At 44.0% G+C, this 15,457-nt stretch overlaps 1 protein-coding gene across 4 annotated transcripts in view; it reads left to right on the forward strand.

The window, feature by feature from the left end:
• Positions 1-4,313: 4,313 nt before the first annotated feature.
• The window catches only part of CSNK1A1 (casein kinase 1 alpha 1), a 37,927-nt gene continuing 26,783 nt past the window's right edge, over positions 4,314-15,457 (forward strand). For 3 of the 4 annotated variants that reach the window (XM_069772518.1, XM_069772521.1, XM_069772519.1), the window contains exons 1-2: positions 4,314-4,900; positions 5,773-5,879. In XM_069772518.1, coding sequence (XP_069628619.1) covers positions 4,778-4,900; positions 5,773-5,879 — 230 coding nt within the window. In that variant the 5' untranslated portion in view covers positions 4,314-4,777. The remainder of the gene's footprint in view (positions 4,901-5,772; positions 5,880-15,457) is intronic. The other variant, XM_069772522.1, reaches the window with a different exon arrangement.

Below are 15,457 nucleotides of genomic sequence, written 5' to 3' on the forward strand. Positions count from 1 at the left end.
AGTGTCCCTGAAAAATGTGAAAAATAATAATGAACAGGAGCTAAAGAATAGCTTGTGGATGCTCTAGCTGTTCAGTTCACCCTGTCTTCTTTGGTGGTGGTGCTGAGGCTGGTGTTCTCCCTGTTAGCAGTGAATTCAATGATTCTCATGTTCTTTCCTGGGTGTCTGCAGAGCACCTTTCCAGGCAGCAGGGGATGTTTCTTCAGTTTTCCCATCTGACCACTCCCATCTGGTGTTTTGGCTGACAGCATGTCATTGCCAACAGGGGACAACCCTTGCACTGTCCCCTGGAAGTCCTTGAGCCACTTGAGTCACTGGTCTGGCAGAACATTAACCCAGAGAAAACACTAAGAGAAACCATTCGGACAATTTTCTGTAGTCTTGGAGAGCTGAACCAACCACAGAGAGTCTGACGAGTGGCCAAAGCTGGGCATTTGAGTGGGTTGAGTAGGAGGGGAGAAGGACGCAGAAGTGAGATCACCCTGTATGAGCAGCAGTGAGTCCTTAGATCAGGCCAGCTGCTGTGAAACCACAGCCTAAAATTCCCCTTCTGACTTACATTTTCAGTGCTTTTAACTGATATAATTTTTAATCCAGTCGGTATCTCCGTGGGTTTTATGTTTGTGCAGATCTTGGTATTGTTCGTGTTTGTCTTCACCAACTTCTGTGCTTTCCTAAAGACTCAGGACACAAGCCTCAAGGCAGAGGCCATGGCAGGATTTTTACAAGGCCAGGACTGCTTTCAGACTGTCACTATCTTCACTGCTCAGCAAGGCAAACCCCAAACACGGTGCCATAGGATGTGGTTTTCTGCTAGGGGCTAGGAGGGGAATTTTCCTGCACCATGGCATGAAGACAGAACAGATCTGTTGGCCAAAATGAAAAACAGCAAAAGCTTTTGCACAGGTGGACTTCGTCCTGACACAGGAGGGCACAACACACCAGGTGAGACCCACCTCCAGATCTGATCACCTTCTGGGCATCTAGGATCCATCAGGCTATGAGTCTTCTCCAACTTCATGCTCTGAATAGTGCTGTTCATTTCCTGGATTAAATTCTGCCCACACAGAAATACACATGCACCTTCCCGCTTCTCTGAAACTGAATAAAGGTCTCTTTGCTACTGTGGAGACGTAAACAGCCCCAGAGTGGCTGAGATGCAAATCTGAAAGGTAGGATTCAACATGGTGTCCCCAACCCACAAACAGTTGTGGTCTGCAACCACGGGAGTGAGGAAATGGGAAACAGGTTGAGGTCATCTTGGTGTGGCGCACAGTGGGACACTGGCGCACGGGGCTCTCCAGCTCTTCCTTCACGGAGCAGCCAGAGTTGGAGATGGGGTGGTTTTCCCCACACTCCTGGTCCCAGTGTGGGAGGGTGTTCACAGGCATCCTCACTGCTCCTGGGCAGGGGTGATGGAGCTGCAGGTGTGCTGGTAGGTCTTTCTTCTCTTCTGTGTCCTGGTCTTAGCCTTGTTTATGCCGGCTGACTTCTGCCATCTCTCTGCTACTCTCCAGCCTGTCCTGCAGTCCTTCCCACATTGCCTAGACAGATCCTCCTTTGAATCCCCCCATTCCCATCCCTCCTGCAGGACCATTAGTGAATGCCTGTTAAAAATAACCAAGACAAAAAAATACCAAATGCTGATTGCTGGTCTTTTTTTTTTTTTTTTTTTTTTTTTTTTTTTGCACAACACCCAACTAGACTCCAGAAACTTTGGGGAAGATGTGTGCCTGGGTGCATCTGCACAGGGCTCGGCTCTGCCAGTCCCTGTCCTGTGTGATGTTCCCTGGTCCGAGGCACCGGCAGCGTCCCCTGGACACAGAGATGTCCCCCGGCAGGCAGGAGGTGGCAGCATTGCATAGCCCAGGAAATCCTGCTCTCCTGCGTACCCATGCATGGTGTATTTACTGGCCAGGAGCTGCAGACCTGTTTTTCCAGCTCCTCCAAGGATACGTGACTCAAGCCAAATGCCTCCAAACTGCTCAAATCCCATCCAGAGCAACCATTAAAAGCAACTAAACCCCAAAGGCCGCTAAGTGCACATCAGTCCTAAGCTGTGCGCAAATCACCCTTAACAGCAAAGTGAGGGCAACTGAGGACACAGGGGCTCTGCATTTAGAAATGAGTGTGATGTTTAAAGATACCTCATTTGCCCTTGAAACTCCAGCCCCCTTAACTAGTGTGCAATGTATCTGAGCTCCTCCGCACAAGATCCACATTCCCTTTGAGTGACAAGAGTGCAGATATTCTTGCTTGTGCAAATGCTCCTTCACAGAACCGAGGTGGGAATGAGTTGGAGGCTAGCTTGCTCTCGGAGCATCGTTTTCATTCTGGTGCATCTGGCACAGTCTGGGCTGATTTTGAATCCTTCGCATTCTATTTTTATTAGAGATGCAGAGAGACCTGTAGTAAAACCTCGGATCTAAGCTCCCTGAAACACAAGGGGAACTTGGAGCTGATATTTGCAGTTCAGGGCATTGCTGGCTGCCAACCTTCCCTCTCCATTCCTCCTGGTCTCTCACTATGGAGTCATCCTGTAGCTGACTGAGGCCACCACAGGAAGAAACACCGGCAAATCACAGACTTCCCTCGCTGCCTGACAGCCGGAGGGACACAAGCCAGGACTTTTTTGCACTTGTGCAGACAGAAAGTGTTTGTACCACAGTACCTTTCCCAAGCTAGAAAGCAACATGGTGAGTGCAATAAAAGCCTCTATCACCGTGTGGATGCTGTTCTATTAAGAGGACTCCTCTACCTTTGTATGAACGACTTCCTACCAATATAGCAGTGTCCTAACCTGGACCTCTGAATCTCACTTTTCTTCAAAACAATTAGCTATTGAGAAAAAATCTGTGCGCAGACCAGTCTTAAAATCAAACTTTGCATTATTCTCATGGCTTTGTATGCACCAGCAGGCTGGAAAGCAGTTTCTCTGACTGCTTCCCTTAAAAGCAGACACCCTGAGTAGGCTTTCCTTCTACATACATGAGCTACATTACTGTAGGAGCTTGCTTTCTTCTGCAGACTGAATCATTTCCCAAATGTAGGCTTGCACAGCAGAAGAAGCTGCTCTGACAGGGAGTGATGATGAGTCACTGGGAATTCACAGTTTTGTGTTCCTGCAAAGGAAGAACTCACAGCGCCAAGGGAGGGGGGCAATGGAGGAGATCTCGGTTTTGACAGACAGCAAGAAACAGCTCCTGGAACACGAGCTGCTGGGTCAAAGCAATCTAGGGAAGGAGAGGAACTGAGTGTAACGGCCACGTGAAGGTGGGGGCCACAAGGCCAAGAGATGTGGCTATGACGGGTGGCTCTGCCCATGATGTGGTCCTTATGGGGGGCCACAGCCTCCTCAGGCTCCTCCTGAATACTCACCTGGATTGAGAAATGCCCAGCAGAAACGTGTGTGGCCCGTCCAGGATCTGCAGCGCTGTGTGCTGCAATCCGAGCAGGCCAAGGCTGAAGGTCGCAGGGATAAATCAGATGTGGCAGGCCGAGCAGGGAAGGGTAATGAAGCAGATGTTGTGTGTGCACAGGAGTAGGGAAGGCGCCAGTTGTCCCTCAGCTCAGCCCTACAACCCACCGGCTTGCGGATACCGCAGGGCCTTGGCGCTGCACAAGGACAGGAGACAGCTTGTTGCGGATTCATTTATATACAGAACCAGACCATTAATGTGCACGCAGATCGGGGTTTGGGATGTGGTAAGAGCCTTGAAACAGTGCCAGCAGCCCAGCCACAACCCCAGAGAAAAGAGGCGTGAAGCGTGCGTCACGGCAGTGACTCTGGCCCGGCCTTATCTCCTGTTCCCTAGCCCCAAAGGCCACACCAGTGAGGGCGGACACCTTGCTGCCCAGGCTAGCGAGGAGCTCCCCACCGCCAGAGGGACGTGGAGGCGGGTGGGCAGAGCAGACACCCGGGAGGCTCAGCAGGAGCCTCGCGGCTTTGAGGCCCCCCTGCTCCCAGCCCCAAGTGGGGCAGCGCCCAGAGCCGGTCCTGTCAGGGCCCGCCGGGTGGTCGGCTGGGGCGCCTGCCCCTTTAAGAAGCGGGTGAGGGCACGTATGCTTCTCTCCTTCCTCTTCCGCCCGGCCTCGGGCGGGAGTGGTGCGCATGCGCGCACCCAGCACGCGACGAGTCGCTGAACCGGGGCGGGTGAAGAGCGACGCCGGTCATTGGCTTTGAGGGTGGGCTGTGCGTGCGCATGCGCAGAGGGCGGATCGCCGCCTTCTCTCCTCCCTCTTCCCCGCCTGCGCGCAGCCGCGCTGCGGGAAGGAGACGGCCTCTCCCTGGCGCATGCGCGCCGCTCGCCCCGCCCCGTTCCCAGCGTGCCCCGCGCGGTGAAGAAGCGGCGGCTGCAGGCTGGGGGCATTTTGTGTCCGCGGTAGCAGCGGTTGAGAGACAAGATGGCGGCGGCGGCCGAGTGAGGGACCGGCGGCGGCCGCGACCCGGCGGAGCCAGCGGGCTTCGCGTTTCCCTTCCCCTCCCCCCTCTCCCTACCCCTGCCCTCACAGCACCTCGGTGGCCGCCCCTCGTCTTTTCTGGAGGGTGCCGAGAGCCGAGCGCCGCCCGGCCGGGGAGCGGGACAGAGCCGCGCAGGGGGGCGCCCGCCGGAGGGGCCCGGCTGGAGCTGAGCAGCGGGAACTAGCCTTCCTTGTTCTGCCCCCCCCCCCCCTTTTCCCTCCCCTGCCCCTTTCCCCTCCTCTGGGGCGGCGGTAGAGCCCTCTTTCTGCCCCCGAGCCTCTCAGCGCCGGGAGGGCCCCTCAGCCGCCCCTCGCCATGGCGAGTAGCAGCGGCTCCAAGGCCGAGTTCATTGTCGGAGGCAAATACAAGCTGGTGCGGAAGATCGGGTCGGGCTCCTTCGGGGACATCTATTTGGCGATCAACATCACCAACGGGGAGGTAAGGGCGGCTCGCACTCCCTCAGCTCCTCGGGCCCGTCGGCGCGGTCCTTTCCGCAGCTCGGGGGGAACCGGGGACCAGCGATAACCTTCCCGAGGCCGACTTGAAGCCTGGTTTTGCCCCCTCTGCCGCTGCCTGCGAGGCACCGGGCGGCCCCGTCTCGCCAGGGGTGGCTAAGCCGCCTTCCGCAGGGTGGGGGAGTGAAGGTGCGTACCCCGGGGTTGAGGGGCTTTCCCCCCCGAGGGCCATCATCGCCGGGGGGGGGGAGTGGCACTGCCCCTTCCGACAGCAGAGCCGTGCGATCGTGGTCTCCCCCACCCAGCAGTTGCATAGCTCGCTTGCGAGTGCTAGGGAGAGGAGACCACCATTGTGGGAAAACATACTTTGTCTTTTATGAGCAGCCAAAGTCGCCCCTCTCCCGCCAATCACCTGTCCCCCTTTCTCTCAGCTGGGGAACACTTTATCTCATTTTTGTCAACAGTAATAGAAACAAAGAAGATCCCCTGTTTCTTCAGCTTTTTTTCCTTGGTGTTTTTTTTTATCTTCTTCCCCCTCACGGCTCTGAGCTGTAAAGAAGAAACACCCACGTACGTTCTTCCTCAGTTATATGGATCTGAAGACTTTACATCTCCAGCTTGGTTTCATGACCTGGGATGGATATTTAAGTACAGATCATCAGGATATGGATTTTATTTGAAGATGCTACAAAATGCAGGACATTGAGCACCGAGAGCCTAAAAAAAAATTATATGTCAAAGCATTTGCAGCAGGGGTGTGTGTGGGATATTGAAGTGTTGTGCCCCTTAAACCTCAGTGGCAAGGCTGTGCTTGATGGACACTCTGCTCTGACTCCTTGTTCCCTTTCGCTGTAGGAAGTTGCTGTAAAGTTGGAGTCTCAGAAAGCTAGACATCCCCAGCTGCTGTATGAAAGCAAACTATACAAGATTCTGCAGGGAGGAGTTGGCATCCCACATATACGGTAGGAATCATTCGTGTATGCCAGTATGGTGACTTTTCTTTAACGTTAGTGTGAGGCAGGACACCACCATTAAACAGAGATTTTTGTGGGAGGTATTGGGCTGTTGGGGGGGAAGGTGCTTCATTCCAAGCTGTACAGCTAGTTGGGTATCCTCCACACCGGCCTGCTGTATTTTCTTACCTGTACATACTGTGCTTTGAAAGTGAGATCTTGAGCAGTTCCTGAGCTGTGAGAAATTCTTGTCATGATTAGAACAAAGTGTGAGACTGTTTTGGTGAGAGCCAACGTTCTTGATGAAGTAGAGAGTTTGGAGCCGGTACTGGAAATGGCTGCTTTCTTTTGTTGCTTGCTTTTTTCTTTTTTTTTTTTTTTTTTTTTTTTTGTTCCAACATGTCTTCCTCCTCCGCTCAGAAAATGGCGGATGGACGTGATTAACCCTCCCCCTTCTCGTGTTGGGACAAGGGACGTGCTCAGGCATGTATCTTTTCCTTTCATAGTTATGTGCTGCAAGGCTTGAGACTACAGAGAACCTCAACTGGGAATGAAATGGCAGCCCCTTTCTGTGACCCGCAACAGATGCGTCACTAGGATTTCCATACAGTTAAAGTGCCAAGATTAATCCCTCCCAATTGCTCTTTATGCAGCTTCCTTGTTTCATATTCTGTCTGAAACTTTTGATAGTGTTTAATAATTTCCTGATCTGGAAGAAAATCAGTGGTGCAGCAGACTCTAGGAGGAGTTATTTCTCTTGAGATTATTGAGGTGTTATACTGGGTTAGTTCCCAACTACTGAATCTATGCATCAGAATAGATTAAATAAAACTTCCATTTTCTCCAGAAAGACTTTGTACAAGAAGTTGTTCTTTTTTTTAAACTTAATTAATAATTGGTTTTAAAGTTAGTATTTCTTATGTTTGCGCTATGGCATAAAGGAATTTTTTTCCATGAGCTGCAGAAATGGTTTCAATTTAGATATTGGGTCAAACTGGATTCCATTTAATCTGTTAAACCTTCCCTGACTTTGTTGTGTGTGCATCTATATCAATAGTGGCCTGTAGAGTCTTACTGTAAGGTCATAGTGATGACATATTCTAGATGATATATTAATTTTAACAAAACCTAAAACAAGTCTGCATTTCTGAGGTGAATAGCTCCTCCCCCCTCCCCCAACACAACTGGCTGTAGTCCTGAATGTAAGTTGGAGCTATATAGCAGACGAGACAGTGTTGTCTTGGCCATCTGTCCTCATTCACTACAGCCTTTTGCAGGAATAGAATAAACATACCTGAATTAAGCAGAATACTTGCAGCTTAAACAGAGTTGCTTATGTGAAAACAGATTTAGTCTTTATTTAGATTAGTTTCCTTCTTTTCTTCAAATGGGTGCTTTTATTTCACAACTGAAAGAATAGAAATTGCATTTTGGAAAGCTATCACAGTATAGTTAATGTGCAAAACCAGGGATAACTGGGAAAACAGCCAAAGCAAGTGGATATCAGGTGTTTCATTGCAAAACTGGAAAAGCAGACATTCTTAAAGTATTTTTTTTAAAAAGTAAACGAACATTTGGTGCTATAACAAGGCCTAAGTTGCAAACTTTTTGACTTTTCCATGTTACAGAAGTGAACTACTGTTTAAGTTCTTGGATTTGGTTAAAATGCCCTGTGAGAGTGTTTTATTTAATGCTGAAATACTGGAAGTAATCTTGCATGTTGAGAAACTTGCTTCTAGCTTCAATTACAGCAGTCATCTTTAAGTTTTCTTTTCTCTGTATTTGATGTTCTTGTGTCAGACTTTGTTTTCTGCATAACCAGTGACTGTGGTTTAGAAGTCTCACCACCACAGGAGAACTACAACCTTTCTTTAACACACACTCCCCCCCCCCCCCCCCCCCCAATAATACAAGATTACAAGAATCTGAATAAGAATGGGCAACTGAGGCAATACTCAAAACAACTCAAATTGATTCATAGACTCATTGTGCTAAAGATATGTGATCTGTTTAATAATGTCAGTGAGTCTTAAAAGTTTTTCACTTTCAGGTTCTCACAGTGTTAATCTTTGTAGTCTTCTAGAAAGGTGTCTTTCAGAAAATTTTTGGAAACACCTTTTTTTGTCTTCAGAAGCAGCATGAATTTTAAATCTATTTGTATGTATCAGATGCTGCTTGACAGGTTCTTTGACTAGGCTTCTGTTACTAGTTGTCATCTTGCTGTATGACATCTGGTGAGGCTTGAAGAAATCTAAAATAATATTTTTACATTTATCTTCTTTAAAAGGAAGCTGAGCAGAGTACCCAGCACAGTTCTTGTGGCAAATGTTAAAACGTGATGTGTTCGGTAGAAGTAGAATCCATGGTACTGTGAATCTAAGGAGAAGGATTTGGCCTACTAAATGAGATGTATCACTGTGGTGCTTAACAAAGATATGTCTTTGAATAGGTGATTACAAAGAGTAAGACCAAAGTGAAATAACTGTGCATATTGTTTCAGACAATTCAAGCTTTTCTGACATGCGTTTTTGGCAGCAGCTAAGCTGGGAGAATGTATGACTTTGTACTTAGGTCACTTTGCATGTGTAATTGATAATACACATTCTGCCATTGTTTTATAATGGTATGCTGTCAAGTTGGAATAAGCTGTTCTTGGCTCAGTATGTTTAGAAGGATGAATCAAGTTGAAGGAAAATCTTTCAATACATTTGTTAAAATTTCTGTAATGTGACACCTTTAAACAACAGCAGCACAAACAGAGCATTTGATAGAAAATTGAGGAATCATTCTAAGCTTTTCCCGTTGCCGTGCTGCGTAAGCTGGGCTCGGCAGCATTTTTATCTCAGTGCTACACATCTGGCAAACAGAGCCACATAATCTTGTATTCCTCATTTAAGGCTGAGGGACTTGTCTATTTTTCATCTACTTGAGTAATGCATTGGCCAAAATCAACGTACTAGAAGTTGCATTATGTGGCTTTGATTACTAAAGTGGTCTGCTGTGGTTCTTTGACTCACAAAGCTGAAATAATAGGTGAGGTATGGATTGCTCATTCATTTTGGGCACCTGTTCTAAATTCTGCCTTTTAGATGTGATTGCAAACTTAGTAATGATAAGGTAGTGTATCTGGAGTGTCACTTAAATTATCTAGAAGCAAGCAAATTTTTTTATAGTCTTTAAGGTTGATTTGATGGCCTTTCTGGCTGATTGCAAGAAAGCTAATGAGGAAAATCTCAGGTTTGGAGTTAAAAGTTTTTTAATATTGCTTCTGTGGAATCAGCTGTGAGCCTTCACTTGTCATGATGAGTGAATAAGGGGCCTTGGTACTCCCACTGTAACAGAACATGTTTGCACATAAAATAGCAAAAATTGAGTTTGGAGTGTCTTTATTTTCTGAATATTCTAAACCCTTGTAGATTTGCAAATCTTTGACTTTGCTACTTACTGTTGTTTCCTGGAACAGTAGCAAAGTTTTGGAACTTGTCTGAAGAGTTTCACAAAACCTTATATAAATGCTCTACAGATTTTTAAGCTGTTGTTTGTTCTTGATGTACAAATTTTGGTTAATTATTACCTTCATTTTTCACAAAAGGCTCTTGAACCAAGCTTAACATTCTAACAAATCTGATCTGCCTTTAGGACCCAATGCAAAGTCTGCAGTATTCTGCTGGGCTTATTCTCATTGTTCTCAGCCATCAGCTGTCTTTTTCTTTTTTCCTCTCTTTTTCAGTGGCACAGCATTTTTAGCTGTAATCTTGTTAACTGGGCACTGATCCTGTTAGTTTGGACTATTTACCTTTATTCCTGAATTCTTGGTTCTGGCTTGGAGGAATGCAGCAGAGTGTTTGCTGATTTTGTATGTTGTTCTGTTCATACTGTAAGTGTTAAACCACTCTTGACAAAAGCAATTCTTTGAGTTATCTGTGACAGCCACTCTTGATTTTTGCCATTTATGGTGTTTATCCACTATTGTTTGTGTCCTTTGCAAAGATTACCTTTAGATACTCTTTTAGACATACTTTTGAAAGAAAAGTGGGATTCAGATTTTTCTCCTGACAGTATCATGGGATAGCTTGTTTTCATTATCATCCGTTTCAAATGGAAAACAGCTATGATGGAACCAGCTGTGGCTATTGGTGATGTATTAGAAGTGTTGCACTTAAGAGCAGGAAGAGAGCCTAGTGAATGTGAAACAGATACTGCATGTATTCTTGTGTGGGCAAGGCCAAAGAGATACTGTACAGCACGTGAGGCTAATCAAGGTGATATTTAAGTTTAGTAATTTTGCAAGTTTAAAAACCAAAAGCTACTGACTTAGTGATTTTTTTTTTAACATTCTCTTGCAAACTGAACAAGTAAATACTTAGGTTTCTGAACTTTTCAATGCAGTAATGTCTTGCAAAATATTTTGATGTTGAGAAATTCAGTATTGCCACCCATGCATCACTACGCAATCTTCTAAATAGTGAAACATTGTAAAGTTTGTGGTAAAAAAAAAAAAAATCTATAAAAGCATCTACAATTTTTGTTCTTCTGGTTGCTTACTGCCATGGTGTTGGATAATCAATAACAGACTGTGTCTATTCACCTTCACTAAGTAATACATGTAATGGAAAAAAATGTGGTCAAGTTTGGTAATCTTAGGGTTGTTCTCACAATGGATTTTTCCTTCAGCACTTCAGATTTTGATCTCTTTCAGCAGTGCTTAAAAATCTGTAAATACACCTCTCAAACACCTTAAACTGTTTTCCCAATAACTTCCTGCAGCATAAAAACCCCAAAACACGCACACACACAAAACCCCAAAACCACCACTGAAAAAAATACCCGCCAAACCCACAAACAAAAAACCCTACCCCCCCAACACTTCCCCCCAAAAAACCAGAAAAAAACCACCCCCAGAACTGGTAGTCAGGTAAAGTCTGAAAAGTTTTCTGTCTTCATTGGTAAGACTGATACTTTCATCTAGGTCTGCAAGTAATGAGGAGGAAGGTTCTAGCAATACAGCCTCTTATTAATTAACCTTCTGTTATTACTTAAGGCTGCATACTGAAGGGCAGAACCACCCTAGTGGATAAGGGGAAGCCTGTTGTTCTGGTAGCTAAAAGTAAAACTGGAAGCTAGTCTTTTAAATGGATACCCAAAATTTTTCTACTGAGAGAATGAATATCTTGAAACAAAATGTATTTCATGTTTTATAATAATCTAAACTTCTGTCTTAATTGGTCTTCATGGACCCCTTAGAAGCATCCAAGAGAGACGACAGTTTGAAAACAAATCAAGCTATCCTTTTTTCACTTTGTGGGGTTTTTTCTTTTTTCTCCTTGCCTTAGCTCAGCCTTTGCAGAAGGAGCTGCAAAAGTATGCAGTTTCCATTCAGTGTTACTGTTTGGAATAGGTGATGAGCAGAGGTACTACTGAAACACTGTTTTCCTCAACAATGTTCCCTGTACCTACTGTGGATTAATGCATTACCTTCTCAACTGAACTGAACCTTCTGACTTTGATGGAAGAAACTTGACTTGAGTTCTCCTCACTTCCTACCAGGTGTTAGTATACCTCATTAAACAGCTCGCAAAACAGCGAGTCAGCTACATGGAAGCATGTATGTATGCAACATAAGACTAGGCAGATAAAATGACCTTATTGCTTAGGAGATGAGTTGCACTGGCATACTTCACATATTCGTGTTTCTCTCATAACTGTACAAAAAATGATACAGAATTTTATTTATAGAGTCTAACTAACTTCATAGCGTAGGGTGTTCATTGCCGTTTCTTTCTTTAGTACTTGGGTGGCCTAATTCATACTCACCATGGCAACTAACGTTAGATGACATCTGCTAAATATTCCACTTCAGTATTTCAGTCATGCCATGTTATGTTAAGATCATTTATATTACTCGTAGCTGGCTAACAGTTAAGAAGTGCTTTTCCAGCTTCAGGGGAAATAAACTAGAAATACAAAATATGTGTCAATTTAGACATGAATCTTATGATGCTAGATTACCTTTCTTATATGTGTTGCTTCAGTATCTGTTAAGACTCAAATTAGTATATTTTTACAGGGAGAATATACTTCCCAATTTGTCTGAAACTTCATTATTTGTCATGAGATGTCTGTCCTGAGAAGTCTAGAACGTGGGACCAGAAGGAACCACTTTGGTCCAAATCCAGCACCTGTTTTGGACAACATGCTATTTTTTCTGTGAATCAGTCAGGTGCAATGTTAAAACTTTCTAGGCTAGCATGGCAGCACTCATGATTCTGTTGTCAGAGGGAGAGCTTCTGTGCCTAAAGATAAATGCTTGTACCCATAGACAGTCAGCTCCTATTTATTTCTTCCCTAATTTTTTTTAATAACCTTCTCCCAGTTACAGTCCTTCCGTATCTATAAAGAATAGTTGTATAACTCTGTAGCTGCCTTGCTGAGCTGTTTGAATACATGATTACAGAGGTCACCACCTTCCCAATCTTTTTTTGAAGTCTCTTTCCTGTCCCTGTTCTGATTGGGATTTCCTTTTCTGAATGTTGTTGACAGGGCTTGCACATCAGTGCCTTAAGCATTGATACAGATTGCTTCACAGTTTCTGTGTAGAATACCTGTACTTTTCCTGGTTAGGATTACTTATTATTTTTCAGCGATGCCTGGTACTAGAACTGTATGATTATAGGGAGGTCTGTGTTTTCTTTTTAGTCACATCATCTGACTAATGCTTAGTTCAGAGACTTTTGTATAAATGACTTAGTGCTTGCAGAAATGGAATACAGTTCCAGAGTGTTCATCAGTTCAGTGTCATTTGGTTTTCTGTAGGATGTCTGAATCCTTTGTGTTCATGAGGCCTTCCAGACTTGCATATTCACCCTCATGTGCCTGCTGACTTGTCAAACTTATTAACAAGGTGATCTCAGGTAGTTCTAAGTGATCTCAGGTAGTTCTAGTAGTAAGTTCTTTCCAGCTTGCTTGTTCACTGTAAGCTTTTAATAGCTTTCTTATCCACCTTAGTTCTTCTGACAATCTCCATTTTTGTCATGTGAACTCTTCCACTTAGTGTTTGAAAGCCCAAGTGCTGGGAAACTAATTGCATAGGACAGGGTAATCATAGGGTCACATACCATGAATTATGAAAGTGGCAAAAGTTTATGTAATCTGAAAGAAGTTGAAATTGGCTTTTTTTTTTCTTTTTATGTGACTGTAAAGGTTTCTGGAAGTCTAAAGGTTTGAGTTTAACTACTCAGGTCTTGTCGCAGAAGCATTGTACTTCCTTGCAGTGAGGCACCAGGAGAATTTTTTTTTTGTCTTACAAAAGCACGACCACCTTCGGTTCTGTTTGTGATTTCAGGTTGCCACAGCCTCCACTGGCATGGTCAATGATCTAACTGACAGAAGCCTTAGAGGAGGATAGGTTACTTGGCAAAGCAGATGTTGGTCAAGGAGAGCTTTTATTCAGCTGGAATGAAGTAGTCTTGTTATAGTTGCTCTGTTGGTAGGACACTTTCTTGTGGCACTGAGCTGATGTTCTGGTTTTGTATATAATAAGTTGACAAAATGATATGCCATTATGCTAATAGTGACAATACCTTTACTGCCTTCATGGTTTCAGAATGCATGGTATTTGGGGTTTCTTTACCAGTGATGAACAGCTGTGCAGTTATTCAGTAATTTAGTTCTTCTTGATCTAAATTTGAGATTTTTTTCATGTGAATCTTCTGAATCCTTTTATTCTCACACAGCTTTGATAATTGCGCTGGTTTTGTTATCTTGTTGTTGTAATTACAAGTGCCAGTGTAATGGATTAAACTGCTGGTTGCCTATTAAAATTGTGTAAGTGGTACCATAGTCTGAAACTGAGCCTATAATTTCATGGCCTGTGTCTGAATTCTGTTAGCCCTTCGCCCACCTTTCTTTGCTAGCTGACCTACCTCAGTGTGACCCTTTCAAAGGATGATAAACAAGATGTGAAGAGAATATTATAATAACCAAATGAAATGTTTTCTCAGTTAATAGCTTTTGTTTGTTTTTTCTAACAAATTTTCTCAAACATTTCTTTTGTCATTCACATTTATGAAATATGCAGTTGCTGAAATAGACATACAATTTTTGAAAGATGCATCTCTGAAAACAGAAAGGGATTTTAAGTTTGGGTAGACCTGACTACAGTATTTGCTACTAAGTGCTAGATGTGTGTCAATATTTCACTTGCTTGTCTCAAGGTTAGTCAAGAGAATTAAAAAAACACCCCACATGAGTTCAAGTAAACATTCACTTGTCGTGTGATCTGGCATCATACCCGCTTTACTGTATGGGATTTGGAAACTGAATACTTTCAGACCACTGTGCCATGTGACTTAGTTGTTCAGCATAGAGCTACAAATACTGAAATTCTAGATATTACAAAATTTCAGCTGTATACGTATACTGGGACAATATATCAGGCGGCTAAACCACTTGATTTGACAACTTGTTGATGTGGTGAGTCTTGGTCTTTCACATTAGACAAGTCACTGAAGTCAAATTAAGGTCACTGTTCAATCTTTAACCATGCTTTGACAGAAAGCTTCATAAAGGATATTTACTGTATTCTAACTGATCTGTAGTAATTTGATCTGTAGCTTTAAACAGATGAGGTAAGGGAGAGTGATGAAGCATTTTTATGCATGCGTGAGCTTGGGCACGCCTTACAGCTTGAATGTGGACTAAGGTTCTTAACAGCTGTATCAGATGTTACAGTGTTACACTGCCAGTTGAAGGATAAATCTTAGCTCTTTAATAATAATGTTGTCCTGTTAGTGTTTTGTGTAGTCTTCAATAAGATCATCTAGTGCTGCTCCTCAGGAAAGCTGATAATAATCTGTACTTGGTGTGGGTTTTTGGCATAAGGAGGTATAAATGGGCCTGTGCTACAGAATCAAAATTCTCCATTTAGGAAATATGTCCTAATGGGACATACAGGACTGTGGGAACAAATTGGAGAAATAATGAGTTTTCCTAGTCTAGTAATTCAGCTTTTCTTTTTGAAATAATACATTGTATGTAACTATATGCAATGTCACTACCTACCCAAAGTGAACTGTCTAGTTAAATCTCTTGCCCCCACTTTCCACTCCCCTCCAGAACTCTCCCTGCTTAAAATGTATTGCTGCTCTTGCTTCCTCAACTTTAGTAGAGAGAGTACTTCCAACTGTTCTTCAAAAAAAAAAAGTCCATGGAGCTCTAACAGACATGTGGGATACTTGGGTTCTGAGATGCTAGTGTCATCTAATAGTTGCCCAGGGCTTTGTATGGATCATTCCTTCATATTAGTAGTTCACTCCAAGTTTCATTGCTGATGCAGTATTAGAACTCCTGAAGATTTCTCTTTGAGACACTGGCTTTTTTTTTAGAGTTGTTCTCACTTCATTGCCATGTTGTTTTGCACTTTAACCCAGTAGTGTTAAAACATGCATGCCAAAGTGCTCTGAATTTGTGTTCATCCAAAATGTGTGCTTATATGCCATCTTAAATTGATTATGCGAATATGGGAGGAGTACTTGCCAAGCTCTTATGTATCATAATATCCAATGTTCCTAAGAAGAGCCAAGACTTCC

The sequence above is a fragment of the Haliaeetus albicilla genome, chromosome 27 (genome assembly GCF_947461875.1).
Source record: "Haliaeetus albicilla chromosome 27, bHalAlb1.1, whole genome shotgun sequence".
NCBI lineage: Eukaryota > Metazoa > Chordata > Aves > Accipitriformes > Accipitridae > Haliaeetus > Haliaeetus albicilla.